Source organism: Lates calcarifer, linkage group LG6, assembly GCF_001640805.2.
Source record: "Lates calcarifer isolate ASB-BC8 linkage group LG6, TLL_Latcal_v3, whole genome shotgun sequence".
NCBI classification, from domain to species: Eukaryota; Metazoa; Chordata; class Actinopteri; family Centropomidae; genus Lates; species Lates calcarifer.
In genome coordinates this window covers 26,378,608-26,395,733 of record NC_066838.1, presented here as the reverse complement: position 1 = coordinate 26,395,733, position 17,126 = coordinate 26,378,608, and the positions used below count along the sequence as shown (strand labels likewise).

Genomic DNA, 17,126 nt, shown 5'->3' with positions numbered 1-17,126 from the left:
ACGTAGAAATACTTGGAGGAACTGTAGCACACAAATGTGCTGTAGTAAAAAGTGCAACGTTTGGATGTAGATCGATTGTTTCATACCGTTCATATCTGTTAGTTTGTTATTGTGTGAAATTCTGTGGTGGAAAAAGTATTGAGATACTTTATAAGTAAAAGTACCACACAATAACACAAACAGGCAGTTGTATTCCAGCGGCTCCTGTGTCCTGCTTGGTAAAATTACTGTTTTTGTCAATGGAGTCTGGTAGTGAATCAAAACCTGCAGACAGATCAACATACCTCTCTTATTTAAGAATCGTAACCTTTGGATAATTAGCAAAAACCAAAACATGTCAACACTAATCTATGAAAAAAGGATTTATTTCAGACGATACAGTAAAGTTTTTACATTATTTTGTCTCCGCAGAGACACAAAATGTCTGCCGTGATGTCAGAACGTACGCCACTGTCAGAGTTTAAACACCCAAGAACAGAGTCCAACACTGGGAAGAGGCAACAGCAGGTTTAAGGTGGTTTCTGAGGGGTCGGGGACTGTGGTGGGTTTTCAGCTGGCAGCAGGGGGCAACGTCTTGCTGCAGAGTCGACCCAGCAGACCGGCCATCTGCAGCAGGGAGTTAACACCTTCTGTCACCCGCATGTGAGTGTAACCGATCTCCTGGAGGAAGAAAGAAAAAGGAAGGTTAAAGAAGCTGGAGTTAAGACAGCGTTAGCTTAGCCTAGCATAAAGACTGGAAGCAGAGGGAAATAGCTAGCCTTGCTCTGTCCAGCTATTAACTCTAACTGTTTTTCCAGACTTTTCTTTACTTCTGTTAATGTTCTGATCATTCCCGCTCAGTTTGACCACCTTCCTATTCTGATAGGTGAGGGGGCGGAGCCTGGGCCTCACCTTGATGAACTCCAGTTTGAGGTACTCGGCCATCTGGTAGGTCTTGGAGACCCTGAAAATGTTCCCGATAATGTCCTCAGGGGAGTAGCCCAGCGCCCACAGCTGCTCCACCACCTTGTAGGCCTCGTCGATGTTCCCTGCCACGCAGTGTCCCAGCATGCTTTTCACCAGCAGAGGGTGAGGCTCGTCGCACACCTTGAAGACGTTCTCGCTGTTGATGTAGCCGAAGCCGGAGTTGGTGGACTGCAGGTTGTTCAGCGCCTAGAAATACAAAAAACAGGAAGTCGGTAAAAGCAAAAACGACCACACGTCTCTGAGCTGAGATTCTTTAACTCCTCCTCCTCCTCACCTGTCTCATGTCTCCCTGGGCCGTGAAGATGACGGCCTCCAGCCCGTCGTCAGACACAGACAGACGCTCCTTCTCCACCACATCCTGCAGCCGGGCGAGGATCTGCCCGTCCGTCAGCTTGGAGTAACGCAGCACGGCACAGCGAGACTGGATCGGCTCGATGATTTTGTCAGAGGCGTTGCAGGCGAGAGCAAAGCGCGTCGTCTTCGAGTAGATCTCCATGATCCTCCTCAGGGCCTGCTGGGCTCCATCAGTCATGCTGGAAAGATGGAGGTGTTACTGTCAAGCAAAAGCAACAGTTATGATACTATATATATAACAAACAGGAAGTGAGATCACTCCTCACGTCTCACCTGTCAGCTTCGTCCAGGATGATGATCTTGTGTCGTCCTTTGGGCAGTGTGACTTTCTGCTGAGCAAACATTTTGATCTTGTTCCTCACCACGTCAATCCCCCTAAAAAACAACACCAGAATTTATTTATATTATTCATCAAATTCAGGTTTTTGTGTCTCTGATCATTCCCAGCATCAGTCTCACCTGTCATTTGAGGCGTTCAGCTCCAGCACGGCGTCCTTCATGGAGGCTCCCAGCAGCGCTCGGGCCAAACACAGGATGCTGGTTGTCTTTCCTGTGCCGGGAGGACCTGGATCACAACAGTCAGACACAGTTTTTCCTCATTAATAACAGCCTATTCCAGATTTGACAAGTCTAAGTGTAGTGGTCCAATGCGGTCTGTAAGTGGATCAAAAGCAGTGAAATCTCCCTTTATTGCTTTCATAAATAAAGTTATAACTGGTGTTACTGTCAACGGGCCAGATTAGACTTTGAGCATTAGGTTAAATACAATCTAAGTCCATTTAGAAGGAAGTTAATTGTTTTTAGACTTTTAAAGCTGCAGATTCCTGTTAATGGAGCTCCTTAAACACCGTGCAGTGTGTTGCTGAAAATGCGGACTAACTTTATTTTACCCTTCGGCAGCTCGCCGGAGAAGATAAAAACATTCTTAATTTCCTCCTTCGGATCTTTCTCCCTCCCTGTTTCTGTTCAAACTGACCAGCGATGATGATGTTGGGGACGTTTCCCTCTCTGGCGAACACCTCCAGCCGGCTCACCGTCTCCTCGTTCCCCACGATCTCGTTCAGCTTCAGCGGACGGTATTTCTCCACCCAGGGCAGCTCGTAGGCGCCGCCGGAGCTCTTAGACGAACCCTCCCCGGCATCTGTGTCAGTCTTCGGTCCGCTCTCTGCCGGTTTCTGCTCACGCTCAGGATCCACCATCTCCACGTCCATGTTGACGGCTGTCTCCTCTGCTCCGTCAGCCCGCGAACGGCACCGGAACTTTTTTCCCTCCCTAGCAACCACACGGTAGCAAGCTGACGCCTCATTGGCTGAGCATTTATTGGCGAGGGCGCTGATTGGTCGACAGCAATGTGCTGAAACCTCGCGATATTTACATCCACAACAGTTGAAAGACGCCATAAACAAACAACAAATAAACACACAGTTTATATTTTGAATTACAAATAATTCAGCTATGAGGAATTTGAACATTTTTTGTGTTTAGATTTACAATGGCAAAATGTACTACTGCTGTCATGTTCTTAATATTATTTGTTGTACTAACATCTATTTCTATATAAAGTCTATATACATGTATTATAATTATATAAATTGGTGTAATTTTTCTACATACATTTTTAACTCGGGGTTATCAAGGAAAGTCGCGGTTGACAAACCCGATGGTTAAGATGTCGGTAAGTTGAGTCGGTGTTAACTTAATCGAAGTTAGTGCGCATGCATAAAACGGCGTGCACCGTATCTCTCAGATGAAGAGCGCACGTTAATTCTTACACCTTACACGACACCAGGTTACTCCTGAAGTTACCCTGATAAGCCAGTGACCTCGCTTCGTAGTACAGGCCTCAGATTTCTTTAGTTTTCTTGTGTGTTCTGTTGCATTGGAGCACAAAGACATACAACACAACCACAAAGAGACACAAAACAACTACTTTTGTCTCTTTTTGCGTCTCTTGTGCTTTTAACTTCAGCTTTCCAATAATCCACTGTATATTTACTTGTAAATTCTGTTTGTTTATATTTTTGTTTATCGGAATGACGCCCTCTAGTGGAGACACAGGGTGACAGAGACTGACTCCGGAAGTCGTCATCGCCCTAGTCCGAACCACTTCCTACTTCCGCAAACACAGCTCCGTGCAGCTTCCCCGTTTATCGGTTGATCAATGCGGCGGTTGACTTCTGCCTTTCGTTTCCTGGCTCCGTTCAATATCCTCAACAGTTCCGACATTTATGAGTGATTGATTAAGCATCATGACGGCCAACAGCCGCTGTTCCGCCGCGAAGCCTCCGGGCCTGGAGACCCAGCGGCGGGAGATCGAGTCTCTGCTGCGGGAGTGTGAGCTCCGGGCTGGGGACAGTTGGTGAGAGTCCGCCCGCCACACACACACACACACAAACACACACACATACACACATACACATACATATAGAGGAGGAGACGGGGCTAACTGTTAGCATCACACGGTTACCTAACGGTTATTAACGGGTTTAACGGCAGAGGCAGGCCTTTGAAGTGTCGGTTTGACTTAGTTGGGGCAGTTTAACGGTTCGGTGTTGGGTGTTAGCCGCCGCTGCCGTGTTAGCTCCTGCTAGCCAGGCAGACGATGAACGGATCGTTAGCCGAGGATGCTAACATTAGCATGTCAACCAGCTGTAGAGAGACGTTCAGGGTCCGCTCGTAAAGCTTCCACTTTTGGTTTTATCAGAGCTGTGTTTGAGTGTTTAGATAAAGACTCGTGTGGATAGCAGTCCTCAGAAAGCGATAAGCCTCTGTTCATTAGCACCAAGTCATAGTTTCACATTTGATTCTCCTACAGTCCTGATTGAAGCGGAATTATTTTCACTTTCATTTGGTCTGGCTGTTGTTACCCAGTGGTGACAGGCTATCTATCTGCCCTGAAGTCTTAAAGCAACATTAAATTCACTTTAAATGTATGTAAATACCTTTAATTTGATTTGCAAGTCTCCGAGCTTGTCTTTTGGCTGCGGTATTTGGGCGGTAACATCAGGGATAAAATGTTTCTGTATGTGACTGTGAGCTGTCAGGAGATGTTTTATATCTATAAACTTAAAGTGGGATTGTTGTGACAGCTGACTGTATAACACAAGGAATCTCTCCCCACAAAGATGTATAAACTACAACAGTGGGTTCATGTGGATTTATTTTGTTTTATTTCTGTCATTGTGATGAGTAATTAACGCTGAAAACAACAGTTATTTAATAGTTTGATTGTTCAGTGTGTAAACTGTCAGAAAAAGTTATCACATCACATGAAACGTGTATTTGTTGTTAAATTACTAGCTAACTGACTAGTTAACTTCTGCTGTAGAGTCCTGGTTGGTTTCTGGTAAAATGATGAAGTTGTCAGGCAACTAAAAACACACTTTTGGAAATGATTCATTCTCAGAAAAATCCTAACAAGGGGAAACCCAGCGCATCATTTCACTTATCTGTATTTATAAAACAGGTGTTTACAGACAGTCCCCGCACCCAGCTTTACATTCATTTTGGCTTTTTAATTGTTTGTTTTCACTATACTACTAATGAAGATAATTTGTTAGTTGTAGCCCTAACATGGAGCTAGGTGATAAAATAATAATGATAATTATCACAATATAAGATAAAGACGTGATTTTCCTTGATAGAAACGTAACAAATGGTTGATAAATGTTTGAGTAATTTCCAGTCGCCCTGCCTGAGTGAAATGAAAAACATCTCTGACTGACTCTGAGCTCAAACACAAGTGTTGGTGTTTCCACTGAGGACAGACTGAAGCTGATGTGTGTTTTCACCTGGACGCCGTCAGTGGAAACCTGATCAGCTCCGTGACTGGGCAGGTTTCTGCTGTCGCCGCTTCCCAACTGTGTTTTGCCGTCATTTGGTTTTAGTTTCTGTTCACAGTCACGGTCAGAGTGCGTCAGGAACCCTGAACGTGTCAGGAAATTGACTTTACAGTCACTTACAATGTGATGACAAAAACCTGACGCAGGTTTTATGTGACGGTTTTGGTTGTTTGTTCTTTTTTGCTTTCAGACACATGTTCTTATCTTCATGCACAATTACAGGAAACCAGACACAGATAGAGAACAAGATGGACTGATAGACAGACTGTTAGTGGCAACAAAGAGGCCTGTTAGATTGTTATTCTTTTATAAGGTGGCAGGAGGCAAAATGGAGGCAAAGTGGTTATCTGTCAAACTGTAATAAAAGAATAACGAGAGCCAGAACCAGAACGAGGCTTTAAAAGCAGAAACTTGACGCAGACAGAAATATAACAACGAGGATGAAAACCAACAACAGACGGAGCGATCAGCTGAAATCAAAACTAAATCTGTTATTCTTATCAAACTGAGTTTCCATCATTAAACCTCCATGTAAATGAAAACACAGAGGTTTTGTTTGGAGCTCTCGATGCGTTCAAGTGCCGACCTTCAGCCGGTGGGAGAAGTGCCTTACATAAAACAGTCCAGTGACTCGTAGAGGAGGTGGAGGTGTTGGATTTGGTGAATGTTTGGACTCTGCTCTTTGTAAACAGTGGGCAGTTTTCGTCAGGGAATATGTCACTTTATATCACAGTTAGAGCTGAAAATAACCAACAATATTATTGATGAATTAATTTTCGTTTGAGTCAAAAAATCATGTTTTAATTAATACATGCACAAAATATCAAGTTTGAACTTTGAACCAAACTTTATTTATAAACGTATCAAGCTCCACAAAGAAGTGTCGTAATAATGTGTGTTTGTGTTTGTGTTGCAGGTACGTGGTGGAGCATCGCTGGTTCGAACAGTGGAAGGAGTTTGTGGAGACCGGAGACCAGAACTCGTCGTCCTTCCCAGGTCAGATCGACAACACAGAGCTGTTCGAAGGTCAGTAAACGCCTCGCCTGCTGCGCAAACAAAGACCTGTTTCCTCTTCCTCTTCACATCTGCTCTGACCTCTGACCTTGAAAGTTTGGATTATTTGAGGGTTGTGAGGAGTCAGTTCAATAAGAACCTCATACAACCCCGCCTCAAATTATCTGAACTGTCCCTTTAATTGTCTGACTAAAACAGACAAATCTTATCCAGGATCTGGATCGAGCTCTGAGACCCTGATCTCTGCAGCTCAAGGTTTAAAACGTTGCTCTGTCTTTTATAAACGTCTTTGATCAACGAAGCGTCTCCTGTTTTCAGATCTGGACTCGTATCACCTGAAGGAGCGTCTGGTGGAGAACGAGGACTTTGTGTTGGTGCCGGCCGAGGCCTGGCACAAGCTGCTGGCCTGGTACGGCATGGTGGACGGTCAGCCGCCGCTCGAACGCAAGGTAACACCTCCACGTCAGTCTGTCGAGTCTGAGCCGCACCTGCAGCTTCAGACACTTTAACAGCAGCTGTGTTTGTGTCTGTATCAGGTGGTGGACCTGCCCAGCACCCTGAAGGTGGAGGTTTACCCCGTCGAGATCTTCCTCTGTCTCCATAGCAACATGGAGAACGTCACCACCGCACAGTTCAGCCGCGCCGACAACATACGTGAGTCAGTCTGTGTGTGTTTGTCCATTAATCCAGAGTCGTCACTGAGATGTGATGAAGAGAAAACGCAGAGAAAATTAATGAAATAATTCAAAATGTTTCTTCAGACTGTCAGTTTTAAATAAAGTTTTTCAATAAATCCTGCTGCACTGATATCATCAACCAGACAGGAAGTCGAGGGCTGATTCATCTGAAGCGAAGTCGATTAGTTGATTAGTGGATTTTTTTCAACAGACAGGAAATTAATCAGCAGCTGTTTTGATAATCAATTAATTTTTTTAAACAGAAAAAATAGATATTTTGTATGTAAAAAAAGTTCAGTGTTTGAACAGCAGTGTTGTGAAATCGATATTTGTGCACACTGATCTGCAGTGGTATCATGTCAGGCCAGTAGGTGGCAACTTGATAAGTCTGCTGCACAAACACAGCTCAACCCCCCCGTTCTTCTTCTTCTGATCATGCACAGCTGTTAGACTGAACACACAACAGCTGTGCGTGGGGTGGGGCGGTGTCGTCACAGTTCACCAGAACTGTGTATTATGTTTCCACGGTGACGATCACGGTCTTTTCACACGCCACAAATAACGACACAAATAAAGATCACCACCGTGTGAAACACTCGCCTGCAAATATACATGAGCTGAAGCTCCACCACGGCAGGATCTGGACCTGCAGGTGGCATCTTCAGATTAGATTAGAACCTGGGTCCAAAAGTTTGTGTTTTCAGGCCCCAAAATGGCGTCGTCATGTGAACAAAAGGCCAAACTGCAACAGAGGTTTACTGTTTTATACACAAACTGTTGTCCTGTAAACAGGGCCTGAGATAGAGCTCAGAGTCAGAGCTTCATAATCCAAACAAGTATCACACAGACTGAAGATTATTTTGGTTCATCCTCTGAGTGTCACGAATGTCTGTGCCAACTTCCACGTTAATGCGTCTGTGATGTTCTGTAGCCTGAAACATTTCACTGAATACACAAATACATAATGTAAACGCTTCTATAAACATCAAGTAACAACCGATGTTTACCCAAAGAGGAAGACTCACTTCTCTTTAACTCTTGAATGTGTTTACTGTCGTCGTGTCTGCAGAGTCGATCCAGAGAGCGATGTGTCAGGCCTTCTCGGTGCCTCCAGGCTCCGAGTGTCGTCTGTGGATGAAGAGTTCGGACAGTAACTGTGAGCGTCTCAGGAACATCCATGTGAGCGTGCTGGACGCCTGTTTGAGCTCAGGGATGGTGAGAACAAACTCCTCAGCTCGTCCTCACTGACGCCATTTAACAACGCAGATATTAACATCGTCAGATCTGTAGATTAACTCAGTAACAGAGGGAGAATCTGACGCCTCCAATGAATCTACCTGTGTGTTTGTGTCAGACGGTGATCATGGAGACGAGGAACGCTGACGGCACCTGGCCGAGCTCCAGACCTCAGATCATGTGAGAAAACTCTTTAATCTCTCCTCTGTTTTCATTCTTCTCTTTCGTCCAGCCGTCCCTCCCACGTCTCTTCCTGTTCCACCTGTCTCTGTGGCCTTCACTGACATCACGTTGCTTTCAGTTTCGCTTCTTCTGAAAAACCTCTCCCTCTCCCTCTGCCTCGCCCTCTCCTGCTCCTCTTGCGTTTCCTCTCTGTTCTCTCTCGCTCTGATTTTCAGATTTAATCCTCCTCCTGTTTGGAGAAGCAGAGTCACAGCAGCTTCATGTTTGTCTGGAAATGATTTACACATGTTTAATGTTTAAAATATGCTTTGTCAGCCAGACAGAAGTTTATTCATCCACTGCATCATGTCCTGCTCAGTACATACAGGTGTCCCATCTGCTTTATTACTGTTTGTGTTGGAGAGGACCTGAGCTCTGAACACTGAAGGAACTCGAATCTCTAAATAAAACAACGAGTTGTTTAACAATGAAAATAAAAGCCCACTCCCCCTCAGCTGCTTCTGTCACCCAAGCTGCATTTATATCAGTGAGAGTAAAAAACATAAAGACCTCTCTGAGGGAGGATTAATCACAGGATTAGTTGTAGCTTGGTGTTCCTGATAAACTGTCCACTGAGTGTCCTGGTCCAGGAATCTTCTTAGAAATCAGAGGAAAAATACTCAGGTTTCTCCAGTCACTTTTTACATTTCTTTTTCTTCGTCTTCATTCCTACATCGCCTCCTGTTTTCCATCTGGACCTGAATCTGACCCATGTCCTCGTTTTCCAGGAGGAACTCTGTGGAGGATCAGGACTCGTACCGAGGACAACCTGGAGTCTGTGGCCTCACCAACCTGGGCAACACCTGCTTCATGAACTCTGCTCTGCAGGTCTGTACACACTAAACCTGAAGAGACCGATGAGAGAGATGGGTTTTGTTTGACTTGTTCCTGTTCTGGTTCTGATTCTGATGAGACCAGAAATCAAGCGTCATAAACAACAAGTGTACCATGATCAGCTGGACCTGCAGTGGTGTGTTCTGTAATAACAGTATGGCTGCTACAACAGGGCGATAAAATGATAACAATAATTATTGCAGTATAAATTTTATCAATATAATAGTTTTCTACCTCAGGTTTGTAAAATGTTCCACTGTTGGTCAATAATTGATTTTGTTTTGACCATAAAGAAAAGTTTAAAATCACAGTGAACTCATCCAGGAGTCGTCGTCCTCCCTGTATCTGACTGTTGTTACGCAGTAATTAATTTCACAGTGTCTCTGTGCTTCATGAAGTTCAGTTCTCTGCGTCGCTGCAGTCGACTGAATCATAAACACAGAAACTCGACGTGTACAGACAGAACTTTACTTCAGAGGACACACTGAGCAGATCTGGGTCGTGTACTTTCTCTAGTCTTGGATTATCAGACCTGTCCTCACTGCGCTGCAGAACGGTCTGACTGCAGTCAGTCTGCTGCAGAGGAAAAAACACACCGATTGTTTGTGTTTCTTCAAACCAATCACAGTCATCTTCAGGAAGGAGGGAAGATAATTACCTGGAAAGAAAACACCACAAAAATCTTTATCAGAACTTCCCATTTTCAGTGTGACGATTGCATCTTGTTGGTTGTTTGTAGAGACGTGGATTCAGAAAACGAACAGACAGGAAGCAGAAGAGAGGAGAATGTTCCCTCGTCCAATGAAGGTTTATACTCACGGTTAAGACTGCGTGATATGACGAAATAAAAACTTCTCTCGTTTCATATTATCTATTTATTTCACAGTGTTGTAAAATACACTGGTTACGTCAGTATTTTCTCATCGTGTGGATGACAGTTGTGATCTGACACACCACCTCATGGCTGCAGGCAGAAACCTGAAGACCAGCATGGAGAGGGAAGGTGAGACAGGGCTGCCTCTGCAGCATGGACGTCTGACACAGACCAGAACCGTTTTAAAGCAGCACAGTGTTTATTTCCTGGTTGCCGTACATGTGGCTTCTGAAGTTCTCTGACTAGATTTTAATTCAAGGTATCAAGGAATCGTGAAACCTGCCCGGTGCATAATTAACACCTGGTTGGTGTCGGTGTCCGTCCTCAGGTTTCACTGAAGGAACTCTGCCTCCGTTCCCTGTAAAACCATTAAACAAACATTCATTTCTACCTTTAAGTCATCAGGTATCAGGACCAGAATCTCTCCTCTGTCCACCCTAACACCTCCTCCCTCCCTCCTTCTCTGCAGTGTCTGAGTAACACCCCTCCCCTGACCGAGTACTTCCTGCAGAGCTCCTACCTGGAGGAGCTGAACTTCACCAACCCTCTGGGGATGAAGGGAGAGATCGCCGAGGCCTACGCCGACGTCATCAAACAGATGTGGTCGGGGAGACATTACTCTGTGGTGCCACGTGTCTTTAAGGTAACAGAAACATTAAACTGACGAGGGAACGACGATATACGGATGTTTCAGTTTCACCAAACACCCTGAAACAACAACGTATCCTGAGGCAGTTTCAGTACTTTTTAATTGATTAAGCCAACACGTAGCCTTGCTGAGCCTCTTCATGTTGGGTTGATATTTTTAAAGCTGTGGTGTCACAGATCAGAGACCAGTGAGGCTGAGTCTGTCAGATGAAACTCAGAACAGGAACAGAGGAGTGAAACTCCAAACCACAGAGGAGATACACCACCACTGAGATCTGAACACAGGCAGAGCTTCTGCTGCTTTCTGCACAGTTTAAAGAAAAACAGCATCAGAGCGTCTCCTCTGTGAAACCATCTGAGCTTCTGGACAATGAAGCCTGAAGTTTTCATGTCAGAGAGAAACAGGACAAATACACAGTAAAGCTGTTGAAATGTTTCCCTGGGACTGTTTGAGGATGGAGAACTAAAACTACTAAACTCTGCTGACAAAGCTTTGTCCTGCTTTCATACTTGATGAGGAAATTAGCACCAAATGGGGATTAATCCGCTGCTGAAAATAGTCCCCAACGAACCCACTGTTTCCTCCTTTTGTTTAAAACTACACTGAGCAGCTGTTTTAAGGAATTACTGATTCTTTTAAATGAAACTGTCTATTTGTGATGTATTTTTAAAGATTTACATCCAGGCTCCGTTCACTCTGTTGTTTTACAAACTCAGAGGAGGCTTTTAAAGAACAGTCAGACATTCCTTTCAGACAGGCATTTGGGTCTGACCTCGTGTTGCTCATGGATCTGTTTTATTGTTTTTACTTTTATTTAATATTTTTTCTTTTCGTGTCAGACCCTAAAGAGCTTTATAAATAAACTTTACTTACTTACCGTCCAGACGAGCGTTTTAGCTCCGTGTCAGAAGCACATCACATGACCCTTCACGTACACTGCATGCCGGTGTAAACAGGAAGTAGATTGTTGACTCTGCAGTTGGTTGCTTAGTTGCAGAAAATACAATGAGGAACAGCAACAATGAAAAGTAAGAACATAGCTGCACCGTAGCTGCCAGCAAACACACCAAGCTCAGCAACACTTGCAGAGGCTGAAATGAGTCACGTGGTCGTAGCCTGACCAATCAGGAAAGGATGCATTGTTACTGATAAGACCAATCAGGAAGTGAACGTTTGAGTTTTTAAACTTGAAACGAGGCCAGAAGTGAAACCTCCAGAGTAGAACTAGTTTAAACCTCAAATGTTTTAGTGTGGATGTATCCTCAGAGGGTCACATTTCTCCACACAAGTTCTGTCTGGGTGTGAGGAGTAAAGTTTTAGTGTGGATGAAGCTTCAAAAAAGCCAAGGTATCATGGAGTCTCAGTGACTATAACCGTGTGTTTTTGTGTTTGTGCAGACGAAGGTGGGTCACTTTGCGTCTCAGTTTCTGGGTTACCAGCAGCACGACAGTCAGGAGCTGCTGTCCTTCCTGCTGGACGGGCTGCACGAAGACCTGAACCGAGTCAAAAACAAAGAGTACATTGAACTACGAGACGCAGACGGACGACCTGACCAGGTGAGAGCTGCTCCAGCTTCACCTGAACTATAGCCAACACTCAGCTCAGTCCATAATGTGGTGTTAGTAGCATAAACATTCTGACGTTTCAGTCTCTTTTCTGTCTTTTTTACAACAAGCTCCAAACAAATCAAGCGACTGTTAAACGTTCTGATTGTTCACCCCACAGGAAGTGGCGGAGGAGGCGTGGCGTAACCACCGCCGGCGGAACGACTCGGTGATCGTCGACACGTTTCACGGCCTCTTCAAGTCCACGCTCGTCTGTCCCGAGTGCCACAAGGTCTCCGTGACCTTCGACCCCTTCTGCTACCTGAGCGTCCCACTTCCTGTCAGCAAGGAGCGCGTCATGGAGGTCTTCTTTGTCTCACTGGACCCTTACGCCAAACCTGTTCAGGTAACAGTTTTATTTTACTGTTGGAGATGTAAAAACTCTGCACTTCCAACATGATGATAAAAATGAATCAAATATTAAATGTTTGTGTGTCTGCAGCATCGAGTTGTGGTTCCTAAAGCAGGAAAAGTGTCCGACCTCTGCTCTGCTCTGTCAGAGATGACCAACGTACCTCCCACACAGGTCAGTGACGTTTACAGCTGATGTCGTGATGCAGATAATGTCCTATTATTCAGGATCAGACGGAAGGATTTCTGTCCACTGACGACCATACAGCCCTGAATTCTTGACACATCTTGGTCAGGAAGCTGGCAACACTACAAGTCTGACCCCTGACCAATCATCACTCACGTCCTTGTGTGTTGTCGGGTCGAGAAACACACTCTCAAGAGCCAAATTAACAGTCGTAGAGGGAGACGTCACACAAAACATAAAATGCGTGACTTTTCGTCAAGGTGTTGCAGGTTGTCCCAGACACCACACACCTGATTTTCCATTATATACAAGACCCTACACGACACACAGTCTGAGGGGAAATCAGCTTTTAGTTAGTTTAACCTTCAGAATACAGTGTGCATGTTTTAATTGAACTAACTGTCCTTATCGTTCATGTCTCTCTGTAGCTGTGTGTTGTTTTATTCTTAATCTAAATGCTCTGATACTTTTGTTCTTGTCATCACCTTTTGTCCCTTGAATCTTGTTCATTTTTGTTTTATTTGAAGTCTTGATGTGTGTTGTCTTTTATTGCGTAACTGTCACTTGTTGTATTATTTATACATCACTGTAAACAGAGCTCTCAGTTTGTTTCTCCTCTGTAAACCCACAGTCAGTGATCTGATGAGACAGAGGGAAGTTTAACTTCTCGAGTGTGTGTGTGTTTCAGATGGTGGTAGCTGATGTTTTCAACCATCGTTTCTACAAAATCTACACCACTGATGAATCTCTGAGCTGCATTCTGGACCGAGACGACATCTTCGTGTAAGTAACAACTAAAGTTTGTTTGCCTGAAAACTGAGGGTCTGTGCTTCATGATGATGAGCTTCACCGACCTGCCGTTTGACATGTTTGTGTTCAGGTACGAGCTGAGCGAGCTGAAGGAGCAGCAGGAGGAGCAGGTGCTGCTCGCGCTCTACCTGAGGGAGCGCTCTCACTACAGAGACTACGGCTCTGGCAGCAGCTCGTACGGCACGTCGCTGTTCGGACACCCGCTGCTGCTTGGCGTGCCGCGCAGCAGCTGCAGCCAGGAGGCGCTCTACAACCTGTTCCTGCAGCGGCTGGCGTCAGTAACACACACACACACACACACACGTTTTTTGCAGTGTTACTGAAGTTTTTTCAATAATTGATGTGATAAGTACAAAGATTCTAACGTTTTTAAACATCCTAGTTTATAAACTTGATTTAATAACGTGACAAATGAACAGAACACAAACAACAAATTAAATATCTTTCAGTTTTTATTTCTCTGATTCCACCAACAAGAACAAGGACATTTCAGCCAGACAATAAGCAGACTGACAACAGTCAACAAATATTTTAATGGTCATAAAAACATTTAGCAGTGTTTTTATGAAATTTGATTATTCCTTAATATCCTTTTGTATTTGAAACATTTTTACTCAATTACCATGTTTCAACCCTGTTGTGATGTATCACTCATATATATTTGTGTGTGTGTTTGTGAGCAGGCGCTATGTACGACCTCCTGACCCCTCTGAGGAGTTGGAAGAGGAGGAGGAGGAGGAGGAGGAAGATGATGATGAAGAGGAGCTGTACAAGACTCAGACCAACGGCATCAGTGACGGTAATGTCACCTCCTGCTGCCAAGCTTTGACATTAATAATATATAATGATCATACCTTTATTTGTATGGAACCTTTCATACATGAAATGCAGCTCAGTGCTTTACATTTACATTGGAAGTTTTAAAACAAGAGTAAACAAAGACGGCAAGAACAAATAAAACTTATGGTAAAGATACGTCTTAAGGTCTTTGGTAATTCTGTCCTAAACAATCAAGAGACCAGCGTTGGAAGATCTCAGGGCTTTCTGTGGTTGATTGAGTATTAATAAGTCAGAGATGGTCCTATGACATTAAGAGCATCGTAGGTAATTAAAGGACCTTCAAAGCAATTCTGAAAGAAACAGGAAGTCAGTGTAGGTCAGCAAAAGCAGGGGTGATGTGTCGGACAAGATATTTTAAGATGTCACTTTAGGCTCAGTAAAACAGTTTGAATATTTTCTGACATTTTAAAGTCCAGAGATGAACTGATAATGAAAATAACTGGTTGTCATGTCTCTGATTGGTCCTGTGTTGTTTCCTCAGATGAGCAGCAGGAGGATGCAGAGAAAGCCGGACCCTCTCAGACTGAGCCCTGCAGCGGTGATACATCAGCAAACAGCCAATCAGATGGCACCGATACCGCAGAGCCCCTCCCCGATCTCAACCACACGCAGCCCTCACTGGAACATGGCGACACAGAGACCAAGAACGGGTCCCAGAACCAGACCGAGCCCCTCTGCGACACCAACACCAACACCAACACCCCCAACTGCACTGATGGAGCGAGTCCCTGCAGGGACTCGAGCAGAACCACCGACACTGAAACCAGCTCAGAACCACCAGCAGAGGAAACGCTGCAGCCCAATGAGACCACAGAAGAGGAAAGAGAGGAAGACAAGCAGGAGGAGGCGTGTTCTCCCAGCCCGCCGGCCAACGAACAGCCGGCGAAGAGGAGAGCGGTTCGTAAGAGGAGGAAGTGTTTGTTCACCATCCAGGCGGTCAACTCCAACGGGACGACCGAGAGAGGGATGGGAGAGGGAGGGAGTGCCGTGTCCTTCAGTTGTAAGTCTGAACACACAAACACACACAGACTTCCTGTTTTAAGTGTTAAGATACCATGGTTACAAAGAGGATTTGCAGGTCAGAGGTTTCTGTGATACGACCGCAGACTCCTAAGAGTTACGAGATAAAAGACAGCATTCCCACTAAGATTTAAAACTATAGGATTCAAGAGACAATTAGGTGAAACAGCAGCAAAAATACCAATTAAACAATTCAGATTAAGAATAAAACAGAAAACGACATAATGTGATCCATAATCCTCAGTTTCAGGCGAAATATTCAGCTACAAAACAAAAACTGCAAGCAACAAATGTCATCTGTCATCACACCATTTCATCCTCACATCCCTGAACATAATGTGTTTAAAAAGCCGTATTGATCAGTAAGCCAGTGTCATTTTCATGTCATGGCAACAAGCTAACATCCCAGCCTAAAGTAGTCAGTAAAGTGGTTCCCACAAGGAGCATAGCAGCATTTGCTCAGATTGAGACATCAAGCCTTTGCTGTTAATTTCTTCATCTCGTGTCAGAGGGGATTTGTCAGTTGAACTTGACAATACTTTGAAACTTGTGATTCAGTATTATTCACTGGAGTCTGTTTTGCAGCATACTCCAGTTTTTTACATAAATGTCACATAGAAAGTTGATTATAATTCAACATCAAAGTTAGACGGTCCAACAATGACAGCAGGAACCACACTGTACTGCAGCAGCACTGAATTTGTTTTTTGAAATCTTTTACTTGTTAAAAAATAAAAACATTTCCAAGGTGCATTAACAGGTAAAGAAAGAGGATGATATTAATGTTTTTACAATGGGAAAAACAGCTCATGTTACCTACAGATTACATACTGTGGTGAGAAGGTGAATCTACCAGTTGGCTGCAGGACACTGACATCTGTATTATAATATCTACTGCATTGCTTTACAAACTGTATTTGGTTATGTTTTCCATTTCATTTAAATTTTCTTACCCTGGCACTGACTCACTCTGCAGCTCAGCCTTATGTGGCCATCGACTGGGACCCAGAAATGAAGAAGAGATTCTACAATGAAAATGAAGCTGAGGTCAGTGTGTGTATGTGTGTAAATGTATTGATATGCACACATTGTATTATGGACTCATAACCTCAGCCAAAGATCAGTTTTTTCAGGTTTAGGCAGAGTGCATTCAGTTTTACCCAAAGGACATTCAGTTTGCCAGTTGTATCATAAAAAACGTTAGAATACTAGTATGTGGTCAAAAATATGACAAAAATGTCATAGTATATTATGTCGTCCAAAAAGTGACAAAAATGTCATACTGTAGTATGTGGTCAAAAATATGACAAAAATGTCATAGTATAGTATGTTGTCAAAAAAGTGATGAAAATGTCATAGTATAGTACGTGGTCAAAAAAGTGACAAAAATGTCATACTATAATATGTCATCCAAAAAGTGATGAAAATGTCATAGTATAGTATGTCGTCAAAAATATGACAAAAATGTTATAGTATAGTATGTCGTCCAAAAAGTGATGAAAATGTCATAGTATAGTATGTGGTCAAAAAAGTGACAAAAATGTCATAGTATAGTATGTGGTCAAAAATATGACAAAAATGTCATACTGTAAGTATGTGGTCAAAAATATGACAAAAATGTCATAGTATAGTATGTGGTCAAAAAA

General features: G+C 43.8%; 2 protein-coding genes and 1 long non-coding RNA gene across 5 annotated transcripts in view; 2 read left to right on the top strand and 1 right to left on the bottom strand.

Annotated features, from left to right (window-relative positions):
- Window positions 1-349: 349 nt before the first annotated feature.
- rfc2 (replication factor C (activator 1) 2) lies at window positions 350-2,735 on the bottom strand. Its single transcript, XM_018676041.2, has 6 exons — window positions 2,297-2,735; window positions 1,780-1,885; window positions 1,594-1,695; window positions 1,241-1,499; window positions 892-1,152; window positions 350-660 (listed from the first exon to the last, which is right to left on the bottom strand). The coding sequence occupies exons 1-6, from the start codon at window positions 2,718-2,720 to the stop codon at window positions 550-552; spliced, it is 1,263 nt and encodes a 420-aa protein (XP_018531557.1). The 5' UTR covers window positions 2,721-2,735; the 3' UTR covers window positions 350-549.
- Window positions 2,736-3,395: 660 nt separating this feature from the next.
- usp11 (ubiquitin specific peptidase 11) overlaps window positions 3,396-17,126 on the top strand; it is a 27,103-nt gene continuing 13,372 nt past the window's right edge. Inside the window, exons 1-16 of the mRNA XM_018676040.2 lie at window positions 3,396-3,679; window positions 6,079-6,188; window positions 6,495-6,625; window positions 6,713-6,830; window positions 7,923-8,068; window positions 8,208-8,269; window positions 9,040-9,139; window positions 10,489-10,662; window positions 12,066-12,224; window positions 12,394-12,618; window positions 12,715-12,798; window positions 13,499-13,593; window positions 13,691-13,894; window positions 14,304-14,419; window positions 14,942-15,460; window positions 16,457-16,527. Coding sequence (XP_018531556.1) covers window positions 3,570-3,679; window positions 6,079-6,188; window positions 6,495-6,625; window positions 6,713-6,830; window positions 7,923-8,068; window positions 8,208-8,269; window positions 9,040-9,139; window positions 10,489-10,662; window positions 12,066-12,224; window positions 12,394-12,618; window positions 12,715-12,798; window positions 13,499-13,593; window positions 13,691-13,894; window positions 14,304-14,419; window positions 14,942-15,460; window positions 16,457-16,527 — 2,424 coding nt within the window. The 5' untranslated portion in view covers window positions 3,396-3,569. The remainder of the gene's footprint in view (window positions 3,680-6,078; window positions 6,189-6,494; window positions 6,626-6,712; window positions 6,831-7,922; window positions 8,069-8,207; window positions 8,270-9,039; window positions 9,140-10,488; window positions 10,663-12,065; window positions 12,225-12,393; window positions 12,619-12,714; window positions 12,799-13,498; window positions 13,594-13,690; window positions 13,895-14,303; window positions 14,420-14,941; window positions 15,461-16,456; window positions 16,528-17,126) is intronic.
- The window catches only part of LOC127142595 (uncharacterized), an 11,172-nt gene continuing 10,585 nt past the window's right edge, over window positions 16,540-17,126 (top strand). For all 3 annotated transcript variants that reach the window (XR_007813473.1, XR_007813472.1, XR_007813471.1), the window contains exon 1: window positions 16,540-17,072. This is a non-coding gene — a long non-coding RNA (uncharacterized LOC127142595). The remainder of the gene's footprint in view (window positions 17,073-17,126) is intronic.